Source organism: Leptinotarsa decemlineata, unplaced genomic scaffold (assembly GCF_025532065.1).
Source record: "Leptinotarsa decemlineata unplaced genomic scaffold, Ldec_3_MD MMD2_tig00003736_RagTag_RagTag, whole genome shotgun sequence".
Lineage (NCBI taxonomy): Eukaryota > Metazoa > Arthropoda > Insecta > Coleoptera > Chrysomelidae > Leptinotarsa > Leptinotarsa decemlineata.
The window spans coordinates 6,132,165-6,147,016 of NW_027412593.1; the positions used below are offsets into that span (position 1 = coordinate 6,132,165).

Consider the following 14,852-nt stretch of genomic DNA (forward strand, 5'->3'; position numbering starts at 1 on the left):
TCGACTTGGGAAAAAATTAGTTAAAGTTGCAAAATTTTGGGCCACGAAGATAGGAAAAAATAATAGTAAGAAAATGAATAAACATTAAAAAAATGAGAGAAAAGAAAAGGAGAGGTAATAAGAAAGGAGAAAGAACCAGGAGAAGGTTGGGATTTCCCAACATGCATACTTAACTAGAAGAGAATTCTGAGTTATTTGAAATCTTCAAAAAAGTTTAATTTCTCCCAAGTAAGAAAACAGTCCTGAACAGTCCACAAATTTTGAAGTGAAAATTTTACAAAATTCCCAACTTTTCGCTGTTTTTCCGACTTGGAAAAGTTGGGAAATTTTGGGCCGTGAAGATAGAAAAAATAATAGTAGAAAACAATAAGCACAATATTATTTAAGTGTTGTTTCCTTTCATTTGTATTGAATATTCCTATACATTGTGGAAATGGTGGAAGACCAAGGCCCTTGGTCCATAGTAAAATAATTCCCAATATTATTTTTATAATCACCAAAATTTATTTTTGTTTGTGCATACCCTAAGGGGCATAAGCATTCAGCCAATCTTTGGATAGCTATGTAAGAAAATTAATATATTATAGTAGTAACTAATCCCTCGGCTTTCATTTCTTCGAAAGTTGGGAAATTTCGCTGGTGGGGTTGGGAAAATTTGGATTCCCTCCCCTCCGGTTTTTCTTTTCGCTACGGCCCTGCTTAGAGTAACGGAAAAACCCTAATCTTATGCCTTAAGCTTCTATCAAGGCTACTCAAAAGTAATTTTGCTTCCAAGAAGTACCTTGCAAAAAATATTAATTAATAACTGTTACGTTCGCCATCTTACTCTCCCTTCCCCTACCAAATGAAAGTTCATAATAGTGTAATAGCAAAGTTGGATTATTCTGTACTGTAATTTGTTGAAGAATTCATGGACAACAATCACAGGCGGTAGTGAATCCTAAATAATGAATCTCTAAATAATAATAATTCTCATTTCATTTCATTTGCTATAAATTTTCTTATACTTTTGAATTTCTGAATTAATTTTTTCATGAATCGAGGGTTCGATTCCTTTGGAAACTGTTAGCCTTCCTGGAATATCAGAATATCTTGGATATGATCGTTTTTAATGAAGCTAGTGGTACGTCCCAGTAAAAGTTGACAGCTACTGATCTATCAACTATGTTTTAGTACTTCGATTGAGAACCTATCACGAAGCAGATCAATAATCTGAGATAGTGTTTTGTAACACCTTTGACGTATTCCGCAGTTGTAGACGAAATGTCGAGTAAAAACCTGAAAAATTACGGTCAACAAACCCGGGACATAGCTTCGACTTCATTATGAAATAACTCAAGAGTCAAAAAACATTCGATTTCCATCAATTTGAATCCACATACTTTTAGTATTTTAAATATTTTTGTATAATTATTTTTTGGCATACTTCAACGGTTTTCTCTCAAATAGTATCTCATTTTCTTTAGTGACCAACAAAAAATGAGACAGATATATCTCCAATATCGTGGAACCAATGTACTCTTTGTGAAACTCATCATTCCACTCTTCCATTTAATTTTTTTGTTTATTTACCAATAATCAAAGTAAAAAGGTAGTTGCAGTCAACATGCTCTGTTGACAGATTCAAAAGTCAAATTCATTTTGAACTTCAATCTACTTGTATTTTATTTTCATTATTCAATGCAATTAATTCCCAAAAATGAATAGCACAAATATGCTGTCGGCAAATAAAGTAAAATTGCATGGTATGACGTCAACAAAATGGACCACAAAAGATAAAATTACCCAATACAAGGGATTAATAAATTTATACAGTAAGTAATCCTTTGAACCCCTTCTATGAAGGGGCTGAAATCAGAGATTAATTTTCAAACTTATTTTCATATTTGTTGCAATTGGAATATGATGATGACGATGAATTGTTTTTAGCTAGGGATAAGAAAATAATTGAGATGGACAATGTTATTGCAAAGAAAAAACAAATTAAGGAGTTGAAGGCTTTACAGAAGGATATAGAAAATAACAGGAGGGACTTGGATAATGCTATCAGAGGAGACAAGCAAAAACTACGGAATACGTTAGCCGAACATCGAGAAATGCAACTAGCATTTCAAAACGCCCAGCCACAGGTAAATAATAAAAATATTTTTTTTACGAATTGAGCTCAGTTTATTTTCAATGAATTTTAGAAAGTTATAGATATGGTACATCAGGTTAATTTCACAAAGAGGAAAACAAGAGATCGTTTGAAATATAGAATGAAACTGAAGTCTGATAAGTTGATTGAATTCAAGGTACAAAAAATAAATATGGATGTCATGTTTCTCGGAACTATTTTGTTAATATTTTCAGCTGAAATATGCTTTATATGAGGACAGACTGAAATATGATGGATTAACTTGGCAAACAATGTTACCATCCGAAAGGCAAGCTCATTTGATAACGGGTAAAGTGCAAGATGCTATACTAAAAAAAGAAGCTGCAATATATATTCGGAATTCATACAAGGAAATGATAGCAATTATGAAAAGGGTATGATTTTAAATTTGGTTCTATTATTATGAAATGAATATGTTTTTTAAACTGTATTGCCTCACATATGGGAACTTTTCGCTAAAATATATTAAATAAATAATTCAGTTGGAGCAAGAGTAGTTCATAAGAAAATATCTCTTGAACATATTGAAATGTTATTTTTCTTTAGTAAAATGTCAATGAAGTTATGCAATTTTATCGCAGGAGAAAACTAAACACAAAATTTTAGAAATTTTGAAACAATGAAAATAATAAATATAATGTATAATGTAATCTTCACGACCAGAAATATATATATATATATATATATATATATATATATATATATATATATATATATATATATATATACAGTGTGACCCATTTAAAATGGAACCACCCCTGTAGAATGTGCATTTTTCAATCAATCTCAATTTTTTTTTATTTTAATATTAAGCATGAAAAACTGTATCTTGACACTAACTTTCACAATTTTAGTTTCATTTCCAAGGCACTCTATGGTTTTTTTTGTTTGTCAAAAACGGCAAAAGTTTATTAGGCAATTTCTGTTTTCAAATTTGACTACACCACTGGATTCGTAGTCGTTATAAATCAAAACTGTCAAATTTTCATTAAAAAATATTTGTTAACAACGAAGTTACAACAACTTCAATTTTGGAAACAAAGTATTTGTTTGTAATTTTTATTCAGATTATAGACATATTTGAGATCTGACAACACTGTCAGAAAATTGTACAGAAAATTGTACAGTGAAAATCCGAAGTCAACAGCTCAATGCGTTCTACAGTTATAACTCCTGAAAATATGGTAATGTGAGAGATTTGTGGTGCAAGCGTTTTGTAATAAAAATCTGACTACGCCACTGGATTTGTGGATAATATTCCCTTAAAATCATTCATTTGAGTGTAGGTTACGAGAAGTGAAAATTAAAATAAAAATTGAATAATTGAATAACAGAAAATTAAAAGTTCATTTTCAAGTTACGCAGTAGTAGACCAAGTTCAGAATCTCATGTCATGGGATCTCCCAATTGCGCTTTTACCAAATCTTGATAGAATCCTGAAGTATTAATGGTCATACTTGTAAGCTTTTTGGAAGTTTCCCAATAATAAATAATAGTACTTTTGTAACAGCGCACCTGGAAAATCACATTTTATGAGATTCTGAACTTACTCTACCTTCTTCTATAGCTGATGAAAACAAAATGTATACAAACAAGTTTCAAAGTATTTATTCAACAATTAATTGCCATTAAGAAAAAACTGATACTGAAATAAACATTGATTTAAAACTAAACATTCAAATTTTTGTGGCTTCTACCAATCCTCCATTAAGTTCAATACATTTATCGTATCTCTTCCGAATATTGTTTACACTATTTCTTATTTGTTGAACTGTAATTTCGGCACAAGCTTGTCGTATCCTTTGCATGAGTTCAGCTCGATTCGTTGGTCTTGTTCTGTATACTTTTTGTGTCAGAATACCCCACAGAAAAAAGTCTAATATTGTTAGATCAGGCGATCTAGGTGGCCATTCAATTAAGTCACTACCTCGTCCTATCCAATGATTTGTAAACTGGTTATTTAGCCACTCTTTAACAATCCTCGAATTGTGCACGGAACAGCCGTCGAGCTGAAAATATAAATTTACTTGTTCCGCAAGAGGCATTTCATCTATTTCGTTCGATAATTGGTTATTTAGAAATTCCAAAAAATTTTGCCCGTTTATGTTTCCATCAAAAAAATATGGACCTATTATTCTATTTTGTACTGTACCACACCAAACGTTAACTTTTTCGGAATATTGACTTTTACAATTTATGATCCAGTGCGGATTTTCCGTAGCCCAATACCGAGCATTTTGCGATGAAACTACCCCATTGGTGCTGAAAGAAGCTTCATCACTAAACATTATGCAGTTTAAAAAATTTCTTGTATCTCTCATTTTGTTTTGTTTAAGACATCGTCGAATAGTCTCTCTCGGTAAGTTTAAATCCAAACTGGCGACTCGTAAACTTCTGTTTGGGTGGTTTCTAAAATAATCTAAAACAGCACCTTCGTTTAAATTTCTTCTTCGGTGATCATTTTTTAAAATATGTTTGCTGACTGCACCGGTTTCTTTAAATGTTTTGTTAATTTTACTGACGGTGCTTCTGTCAATGGGAAGTCGATTTGGATGTCTGTGATTGAATATCCTAGCTGCTTCTCTTTCACTATGATAATTGTCCCCAGAAATTCTCACAATTTCAATTCTTTCTTCTAATGATAATTGCAAAGCCATTATTAAATGCACGTAACTAACAACTATTATTTTATTTATGATTAACTGTCAAAATCACAGCCTACTGTTGATTTATTATAAAACCTTTGCATAATGAGTTCAGCTTCCTCAAATTATTGATATCTCCTCTAAAAGATTGTTTTAGCTGAGTTATGAAGAATTTACAGGGAACAATTTTTGTCCTGCTCTCTGTTTTATTATTGAATAAATGATTTCCATGCTTTAAATCAATTTGATTTTAGCGGCTATGCGGAAGAATGTACTAAGTACTGCATAACTTGAAAATGAATTTTTAATTTTCTGTTATTCTAGAATACACTTCTCGTAACCTACACTCAAATGAATGATTTTAAGGGAATATTATCCACAAATCCAGTGGCGTAGTCAGATTTTTATTACAAAACGCTTGCACCACAAATCTCTCACATTACCATTTCTTCAGGAGTTATAACTGTAGAACGCATTGAGCTGTTGACTTCGGATTTTCACTGTACAAATTCACTGGTGTTCTACTTGGTGATGACCGTGTTGTCAGATCTCAAATATGTCTATAATCTGAATAAAAATTACAAACAAATACTTTGTTTCCAAAATTGAAGTTGTTGTAACTTCATTGTTAACAAATATTTTTTAATGAAAATTTGACAGTTTTGATTTATAACGACTACGAATCCAGTGGTGTAGTCAAATTTGAAAACAAAAATTGCCTAATAAACTTTTGCCGTTTTTGACAAACAAAAAAAACCATAGAGTGCCTTGGAAATGAAACTAAAATTGTGAAAGTTAGTGTCAAGATACAGTTTTTCATGCTTAATATTAAAATAAAAAAAAATTGAGATTGATTGAAAAATGCACATTCTACAGGGGTGGTTCCATTTTAAATGGGTCACACTGTATATATATATATATATATATATATATATATATATATATATATATATATATAACTGAAAGAAAAAGCCAACAAATCAAAGGTTCTCATGGATTTTTGAATCTTATTTATGCACAAATCTCAACTATGATTCAATAATATCTATTGCAAAATGAAATATCACAAATTTTGATATGAAAATATATCCTTGCAATTTAATATAATTTGAGATTTGAATCTTATCGTTACTATTAAATGATTTATTTCAACAAGTTTTGTCATGTGTTTTTGTAGCTCCACATCTCAATAAATATTTATTATACTTTGTCGTGGTATAGGTATGCTGATCGATAGAGAATTTTGTAGACTATATTACTATACATTGATGCTGTTTGTTTTTTCCCAAATTTTAATTTATTGTCTCTCTTTAGCTTATGATGATGATGAATTTTTCTCTACAAATTCAAACTGAACCAAAGCGCTGCCAAAACAGCTCAAAAAATTAACCATGTAGTTGGCAATGACAGTGTTAATGAACGCACTGTTCGACGTTAATTTGCGAAATTTCGTTCCGGAAATTTCAGCTTCGAAGATGAGCCCCCAAGTGGTCGATCTACAATAATCCAGGATGAGGATTTAAGGACCATGGTGGAGACTGATACGGAAGAACTGGGCGTCGGCTCTTATTTGGTATTTTGATGGTTTCAAACGTTTTGGAAAGGTCAAAAAGCTTGAAAAGTGGGTGCTCAACGATTTGAACGATCGACAGAATTTGTCACGTTTCGAAGTCTGTTCTTTGCTTTTCCGCAACCATAATGATTCTTTTTTGAACTGAGTCGTCACATGTGATGAACTCTATGACTAGAGGGGACGTTCAGGACAGTGGCTGGACACCAATAAGTCACCCAGGCACTTCCTAAAGGCGAAAATCCAACAAGGTGGTCAGCGGCTGGTGTGATTCGCTATAAATTTCTGCATCCGGGCAAAATCATCACAGCTGTGATGGAAATCGACAAAATGCGCCAAAAATTGCGTCATTAACAGCCGGTACTGGAGAATAGAACAGGTCCGATCCTACTACACGACAACACCGGTCCGCACGTTTCAAAATCGGCGTCCGAAAAGTAAACGAGTTAAGCGTCGAAGTTCTGCCTCACCTTGTATACCCCTCAGATATCTCGCCAACCGACTACCATTTTTACAAGCAATTCGATAACTTTCTCACCGGTAGAACCTTCGCCAATCAGGACCCTTGATGAAGTCGACGAAAGCCGTTTTTTGTTGCTCGGAATCAGGCAACAAAATTTTAATTATGACGAACGTAATCGACTTTTGTTACGTAACCAAAACTGCACTGATTCAAATGTCGCTTATTTCGATTGAATTGAATATGTATTCACTGAGATATTACACTTTAAAGTAGACTCATATAAACGGACAAAACTTCTGAAACAACCGAATATTTGAATAAAGTTCTGAAAAAGCACAATATAACATATTGATGCTCCAAAATCTTTCTTTGCATTTGGCGCATTATTTTATTGTCGATTTTAGAGTATTTCTTTCCTGATTTTCGCAATATTAAGGGTTATTTTTCTCTGAGATTATAATTTCTTACAAAAAGTGGTTGTTAAATCATGAGATGTTTTTCAATAAATCATAACTCAGCCACACTAGTTTCCGTTATTTTTTAAACAGTCGACAAAGGTTTGTATTACAGTTTTAATCCAGAATCTCTAGAAATCTGACAAAATTCACCTATATGTGAAAAATTACATAATTGAAGTTAATTGAAGGCTCCACCAAACTTCTCTCATTCATACTGATAATACCTTGAACTTACGAATTAGGTATAAATAGGAGCTAGATAGAAAATGAAAATAAGCTTTCTTGTGTTGATGATTTCGTATTCAAGAAGCACTTTCCATTAAACAGTTTTACATATTTTTGTATAGACACGCCTGAAGAAGCTATTGTATAGCGAAACAAGTGTTTCGTTTTTGGTAAAACTGAAAAATATTAAATTATCAGTGATGTTATAATTCTGTACTTTGAATAAGAGTTATTTTGAAAAAATGAAAAAATACTTCGCACAGGAATATTAACAAGTTATCTGATACTTCACATTGACTTTATTCAAGGTTACATGGTATTATGATGGTAATAAGTGTTAAATACGTTATGGATTTTCATCAAGTAGGGGAAGATAGGGTAAAGTGGCCACCCTAAGCTTTCAACCCACGCCAACCGAAAAAAATGTCAACCTTTTTACAGTTCGTTTGTTTATTATTATCCGTGTACTTATTAAGTTTCGATATTATATTGTTCACAGACCAATATTCTGATAATTTTAGCATAATTTAAGATTGAAGTCGAAATGGGAAATTGACCACTTTAACTATCCTGGTCGGGTAAAATGGCATATACATATTCATAAACGGGTAAAGTGGTATACTTCAAATAAAACATCAAAATTATGTTATTTTCATTAATATTTATTGATATTTTGCATGGAAAAAATATTCAACTTGAACAACAATTTTTATTGTATTGTATTGTAATGTAATTCTACATATTAATTCGAAACAATTAACAGTCTTTTATTTTTCTTAATCTAAATATACTCATGTTCACTTATCATAAATAGTCTTTATTCATTTATCAACATCAGCTTTTTATATTAATTGCCAAAAAATCAAGTCTTTGTTACCTTCTTCTCAATTATTCATTAATAATAAATAAAATCAACTTTTAGTTACTAATCTGTAGAATACAAGTAACAACCTTTTCATTTGTATTTGTTCATTCATAATCGTACCTAATAAAAAATATTCTTAGGAACAAAATTTACTATGAAAGTTGCCATCGTTGTCATCACAACTCGAGCACGCTTCATGGGCCCGTCGTTTACAACTAGAACACTGTATCCAACCATCTTCATGTTTTGATTTAGACCAAACTTCGCTACAGTGAAAGCATTCAGGGTTATCATCTGTGTCATTATCGTCGTCATTATACAGGGTGTAAACAAATAATAAGACAAAAAGTTACATTGGAAATAAATTTTAGGGTTTGCGTTTCTCACCCCTTAGACTCTTAAACCAAATAAATTACTGACTAAGGATCTTTTTGGTAGTACAAAACGTCAAGTTAATTTCAATATTGTAACTTTTTCAGTGCTTGTGAAAAAAATTGTTATACAAATTTTATGTACTCCTTTAAGGGGCTGTATCTTAACAAGGGATGCTCCAATGACGTTTCTTTATATGAAAGATCCTATCTTTTGTTCGATGAGGAATCATCTCCTTAAATGTTTTACACATATTGTATTTTAGCAAAGTTCGTGCTACATTTTTTTATTTCAGTTTTAAGTTTATTGGCAGTTTCAGTTGGGGTTGGTTCGATAGTAGCTTTTTTCACTCTCTTTGTAGCTTTCTTTTGTTTCTGGTGTATTGATTCTTCTTACAACTCATTTTTATATTGGCTGCTGGTACGCCCTCTCTTTCTATTCACATTTCTAGTCTTAGGCAATGGTTTGGGAACCGAAAATATTTTGCAAGGCGATATTGCGAAGGACGTTTTGGGTTGTGGGTTTAAGTAAGGATCAAATGTCGTTGGTGTAACTGCAGCTGGTGTTATCTGGGTACTCATATTTACGTCCTGGTTCAACGTTTTTCTGTTCCAAAATATGTTGCTCCAATTTTTCTTCTTGATTTGGACTGAAAATTGGACGACGAGGCGTCTTTATTTTTTCCTTAAACATGCCGTTTGAGCGTTGTTCGAGGAATACTGAAAGTTTAGCTTGCTTTCAAGAAGCCCATTTCACCTTTTCGTACAGCTTGTATAGCTTCATCCATTGCCTCTGGAAATAAGCATTAAGGAGATAAAGTGGTCCACCATGTCACTTTACCTTACCTATTGGCGGGCCATTTTACTCGATTTAGCATGAGGTGAAATGAAATATACTAGAAATGACAAATGAGGTTATAGTAATCTACTTTGCAGCGAAATAAATAGCTCAATTAATCCACCAAATCGATAAAATCGTGCATTGTCCTTCCGTGAAACTGATGACATTACTTTTTAACTACGTTCAAATCACTCACCTCAGATACCACAAAACACAATTATTTCACCATAAAATCTGAAGATGAGCATTGACCCGGCCGGAGTTTACCGAGGCAATATGGCGTCAACCAATGAATTATTTCAATATCTTTGACAGATAGCTCATAGCTCCGGAAACAGGTGGCCACTTTACCTGCCAGGGCCACATTATCCATCCTTCCCCTACCTATCGGCCGATTCCATAACATATTTCAACAATTTTTTTTTATAAAAATAATGTTTATTATGCATAAAAAATACATTTATACATAAAAGGAAAAAGGTTAGCTGAAGACTATCTTCCACCCCTCCCAAAAAATATACAGTGAGTGTAAGAAAATAATTATAAAAATACTTATTTACTATCATAACAATGATAGAGAAGAAAACAAAATTATTCATATAGTTGCTTATAACTATTAATATTCTTATAATTATTTTGGTCAATTTAATAATTTTATTGCACTACCATATATTGAATTTTAAATTTTTGAAATTAGCACTGAGCAGTAAGCATCTGTGATTTTATTTCTGTATTAAATTGATGAATATTATGATTTAAAAGTGATAAAATTTCATTCAGATAAGAAGGGACTATATAAGAAAAACATCCTTGAAATTTGGAAGTACGGTGCCTAGGTATGTTGAATGAGTTAATTCTTAAATTGATCATATGTATGTCAGAATGCCTGCTTAATAAAGTATATAAATAACTAGTTGTTTTAGTTTGAAACAGCTTAAACAAAAAAAAAATATCAAATATTGGACTCTGTACGTCACATTCAGCTTCTTCATTTTTAACAAAAATAGTGTGACATGTTCACCGTATACAGCATACGAATCGCATGCAAGCATTGTAACTTCTGCTTGTTATATTGCGACAAAAAATTGTAATACACCCAACAACAATACTCGATATGGGGGTAAATAAGAGCTTTAACTAACCTGAGTTTCATTTCTTCTGATAACTGATACTTGAATTTGTATAGTGATTTGAGTTTGAAGAATGATACTTTCTGCTTTCAGGATGCACTGTATTTTGATGCTATTTTGGTGTCAATACGCAATGATGGATTGAGCCAGGGAAAATGTATGATAAAAGCTACTAGAATGGGTCAGTTGGGAACAGAATACTTGGATGATAGGAGGCAAGAATACCAATTCCTTGAGACGATCGTCAAAAAAGATATGGTGCGACGCAAGAAGGATTTGACAGTGGTGTCGGAGAATGTCAAGAGTTTTTCACAAAATTTGAAGAATTTGTTAAGACGTGATGTGAGTTTGATTATGAGACCCAGTTGCATCAATATAATTTCGACACGTTTAAATTGCATTACGCTTAACTATGATCCTAGTTGATATATCTTATTTCGATTAATTCAGCCAGGTCCAAGATGAATGCACTTTTTTTATGAATTTTTTGGAGATGAACATAAAATGAGATTTTTACGATTCCCACATATATTTTGGTTTGTATGGCGTGTTAACAGGGATGACTTATTGAAATTTTCAACTTCATGAACGTCAACTTGTAAAGCGACCTGCTCAGCCTACCGAAAAGTATGCTCTACAGGTAACTATTGGAACATAATACAGGAACCAAGATGCATAAAAACCAATTCGGGTCTAGTATGTGGTCTTTTTAAAAAAGTAGCTGAACGACCTATGAAATGAGGTATCACTCAACCCCATTTTTCATTTAAGAATTCAGGGGTTGTGTCCACTCCAAAACTACAAAATGTCGCCCTTAAGTTTGACGTGTTTTGTATATTTTTAGATTTTCTATAGAGTCGAAATATAGATAGTGATACCTTTTCAAATTGATGATACCGTGTATTATCATCTACACGTATACATGTAGATTCCATGAACCAGATCTGACATTTATTACTATAAGTTTACAATCTAGTGAAACTGTTGGATATATAGAATAGGTACATGAAATGAAAAAAATAAAATAAAAATATTACAGGTAAAATTAAAGTTATTTTAGATTTATAGTTTCTACTTTTCACTAAAATATTTTCACTGGTTTCCTAGCTCTTATAGGTCAAAAGTTAGCAACTTCCAGTAACTTTCAGACATAATCTGGAAGAGGAAGCTCTCTCGAAACAACTACTTTCATATAATCATTGAATCGCACAAAAAAAAACTTTTTTTACTCCCTCCAATTTAAACTAATCATTACGTATTTGACAGCAGGTAGGTACCTAATTGTTTAAAATACACCTGTATTTTAAATTAATAGCGGCCACATCCACGGCGGAATAACAATAAATAATTGTAATAATGTATTGTAATTGTAATGATGTAATGAAAAAGCAGGGGGGGAACCTCCCCCCTGCTTTTTCGACTTGGGAAGAAGTTGGAAAGTGACGATAGAAAAAAATAATAGTTAAAAAATTAATAAACATTTAAAAAAAAATAAGAGAAAAGAAAGGGAGAGGTAATAAGGAAAGGGAAAGAACCAGGACAAGGTTGGGATTTCTCAACATGCATAACTTGGAGATCCCATACTTGGAAATTCTGAGTTGTTTGAAAACTTCAAAAAAGTTTAATTTCTCCCAAGTAAAAGAACAGTTGAACAGTCCACAAATTTTGAAGTGACAATTTTACAAAATTCCCAACTTTTCGCTGTTCATTTGACTTGGAAAAGCTGGGAAATTTCGGTCCGTGAAGATAGAAAAAATAATAGTAGAAAAAAATAAGCACAATATTATTTAAGTGTTGTTTTTTTTTTCATTTGTATTGAATATTCCTACACATGGTGGAAGACCAAGGACCAGGGATAGATATAGACCTGTCTTCTGTAACAACAAAATGTCAACTTAACCTTGAATCAACGTTCAACGAAAACTTGACCTCCCCTGTAAGTCAGAAACGGACATGTAATCGAAAATTTCAAAGGAAACGTCAATTTTTATTTCTAGGGGGACTAATTCTGATACGAAAATCATACCCGAAACTTCACCCCCTGCGGTCAGCAACTACCCCTCTATTTTTTTCAATGGCATGGGGGGGACGAGTGATACTTCATTTGAAAGATATTTTATCCCTCTATAACCTCTGTATTTTTTTCGAAATTGGTTCATTCGTTATTGAGAAATTAAATGTTGAACGTTTTATTTAAGAAAAAACAGAAAATTCGCTGTCGTTCATTTTGATGAGGAAATCAACAACAAATAATATCAGTGGAAACAAAACCAATGGATAAATTGCTCAAAATAATATCCACCTAGTTTCATACAATAATACAGTCTACTCTCGAAAGCATTCCGTACATTATTCAAGATATCCGGAGTCAGCAATCAGCATTCCCGAACAATTCTCTGTCGCAGGTCTTCTAGATTTGTAGACTTAGTACACTTTCGACTTCAGGTGTCGCCACAGAAAGAAATCCATCGGTGTGAGATGAGGGTGATCTAGCTGGACCCCTTCTGCCGATCCAACGCATTGGAAAATGTTCGTCCAAAAACTGTCTCACCCGAAAATCAAAATGTAGGGGTGCAAATTGCCACAATTATCGAAAGTTTGTGTAATCATAGGATCTACACAGTCTTTTAATAGATATACGTATCTATGTGTCTCCATTGACAGTACCTTCAACGAAGAATGGTCCAACAATATGATTACCATACAGGCTCAGACATTCAATTCATGTGGAGTTTCTGAATGTGTTTCCATCACGAAAAGAGGATTCACATCGCTCCAGTAAGGAAAATTATGTCTATTCACTCCAGCATTCAACATGAAATAACTTTCGTCTGAAAAACATGTATTGTATAATAGGTTTGGGTTATTGGTCAATTTCTCTCCGAACACCTCACAAAACTGAAGTCGACGATCAGGATCATCCTCGTTTGATTCCTGAACTAGTCTCATTTTGAAAGGATGGAATTTGTAGGCTTTCAAAATCCGAAAAACACTAGTAACTGATACACCAGATGCTCTAAGTACTTGTCTGATAGATTGTCGATTATCCAATTGTACATGTCCTAAAACTGCAACTTCAACTCCGTCATTTCTGACAGGACGGGATACTTCATGTTTTTTGTTGTGAACAGAACCTGAAGTTCGTAACTTATCCATTAACTGAAAACATGAAATATAAAAATAAACGAAAGAAAGAAAATGGTGTTACATGATCATATATACTTATTAGAAAACCATTACAGAAATATCAACATTTTTCACAAAATCAAATTTAGTTTTCTAGCTTCTTTTGCAGCGAACAAATCAATTACCTCCTCGGTGTCGATGTCAATTCTACGGTGGATTGACATTAACGCCAAACCATTTAGTCGTTCCTGGCTTGTGGAGTTTCTTGAATAAGTTTTGAGTCGCCAAGATCTTTAAAAGTTTGTGAATGTTTGGAAATGAGAACTGGATGCATTCTCCGAGAGCTTCTATAGCACATGTTGGTCGATCTAGTTCAGATTCTTTCAGCCATTTTATCCGCCACATGTCTAATTCAGCATTCACAAAGTCCAATTCTAAATATTTTTTATAGAACTCAAAGGAATATTCTTGATATTTATTATTGATTTGTTCTTTGCAACACACAGAAAGAATTAAAAAGTTGAGAGATGATAATGTGGCTTTATGATTTTGGAATCTCGACTGAAGTTGATCAATGAAATCATCCAAAAGTGGAATCATTATAGTAATTTTAAAATAAGTTTCAGTATCTTTTGTGTTGTAGTTTGCCCTATGCTCTTGGCGTGACGTTATTCGCGGAATTTTAATCTCTTCGTTTACATTAGAGAGCAAATTCTGTGCATTCTGGAAAATTTTAGCAAAGTTTGAATCAATATTTTGGCAAATATCTTCAATAGTCTTCATAATTAAATCGACATGTTGTAAAGCTGCTGCCAAATCGCAAATGGAATAGTGTCAGTGTGTATGGGAACAACATTCCTAAGCAACATAACAAAATCACTTGAAATGACTGATCTCAGAAAAGAATTAGTCTTTGACGATGTTTCACAATCCATGTCAGTGCTTAAGTCGTCTAGTGTATCAACAATAGCTTCATAGCATCATATCCTTGCCCTATTGA

General features: G+C 32.7%; 1 protein-coding gene across 1 annotated transcript in view; it reads left to right on the forward strand.

The window, feature by feature from the left end:
- The first annotated feature begins 1,593 nt into the window (after positions 1-1,593).
- LOC111502612 (uncharacterized) overlaps positions 1,594-14,852 on the forward strand; it is a 39,251-nt gene continuing 25,992 nt past the window's right edge. Inside the window, exons 1-5 of the mRNA XM_023156723.2 lie at positions 1,594-1,814; positions 1,930-2,129; positions 2,190-2,294; positions 2,353-2,532; positions 10,820-11,068. Of these exons, the coding sequence (XP_023012491.1) occupies positions 1,700-1,814; positions 1,930-2,129; positions 2,190-2,294; positions 2,353-2,532; positions 10,820-11,068 (849 nt within the window). The 5' untranslated portion in view covers positions 1,594-1,699. The remainder of the gene's footprint in view (positions 1,815-1,929; positions 2,130-2,189; positions 2,295-2,352; positions 2,533-10,819; positions 11,069-14,852) is intronic.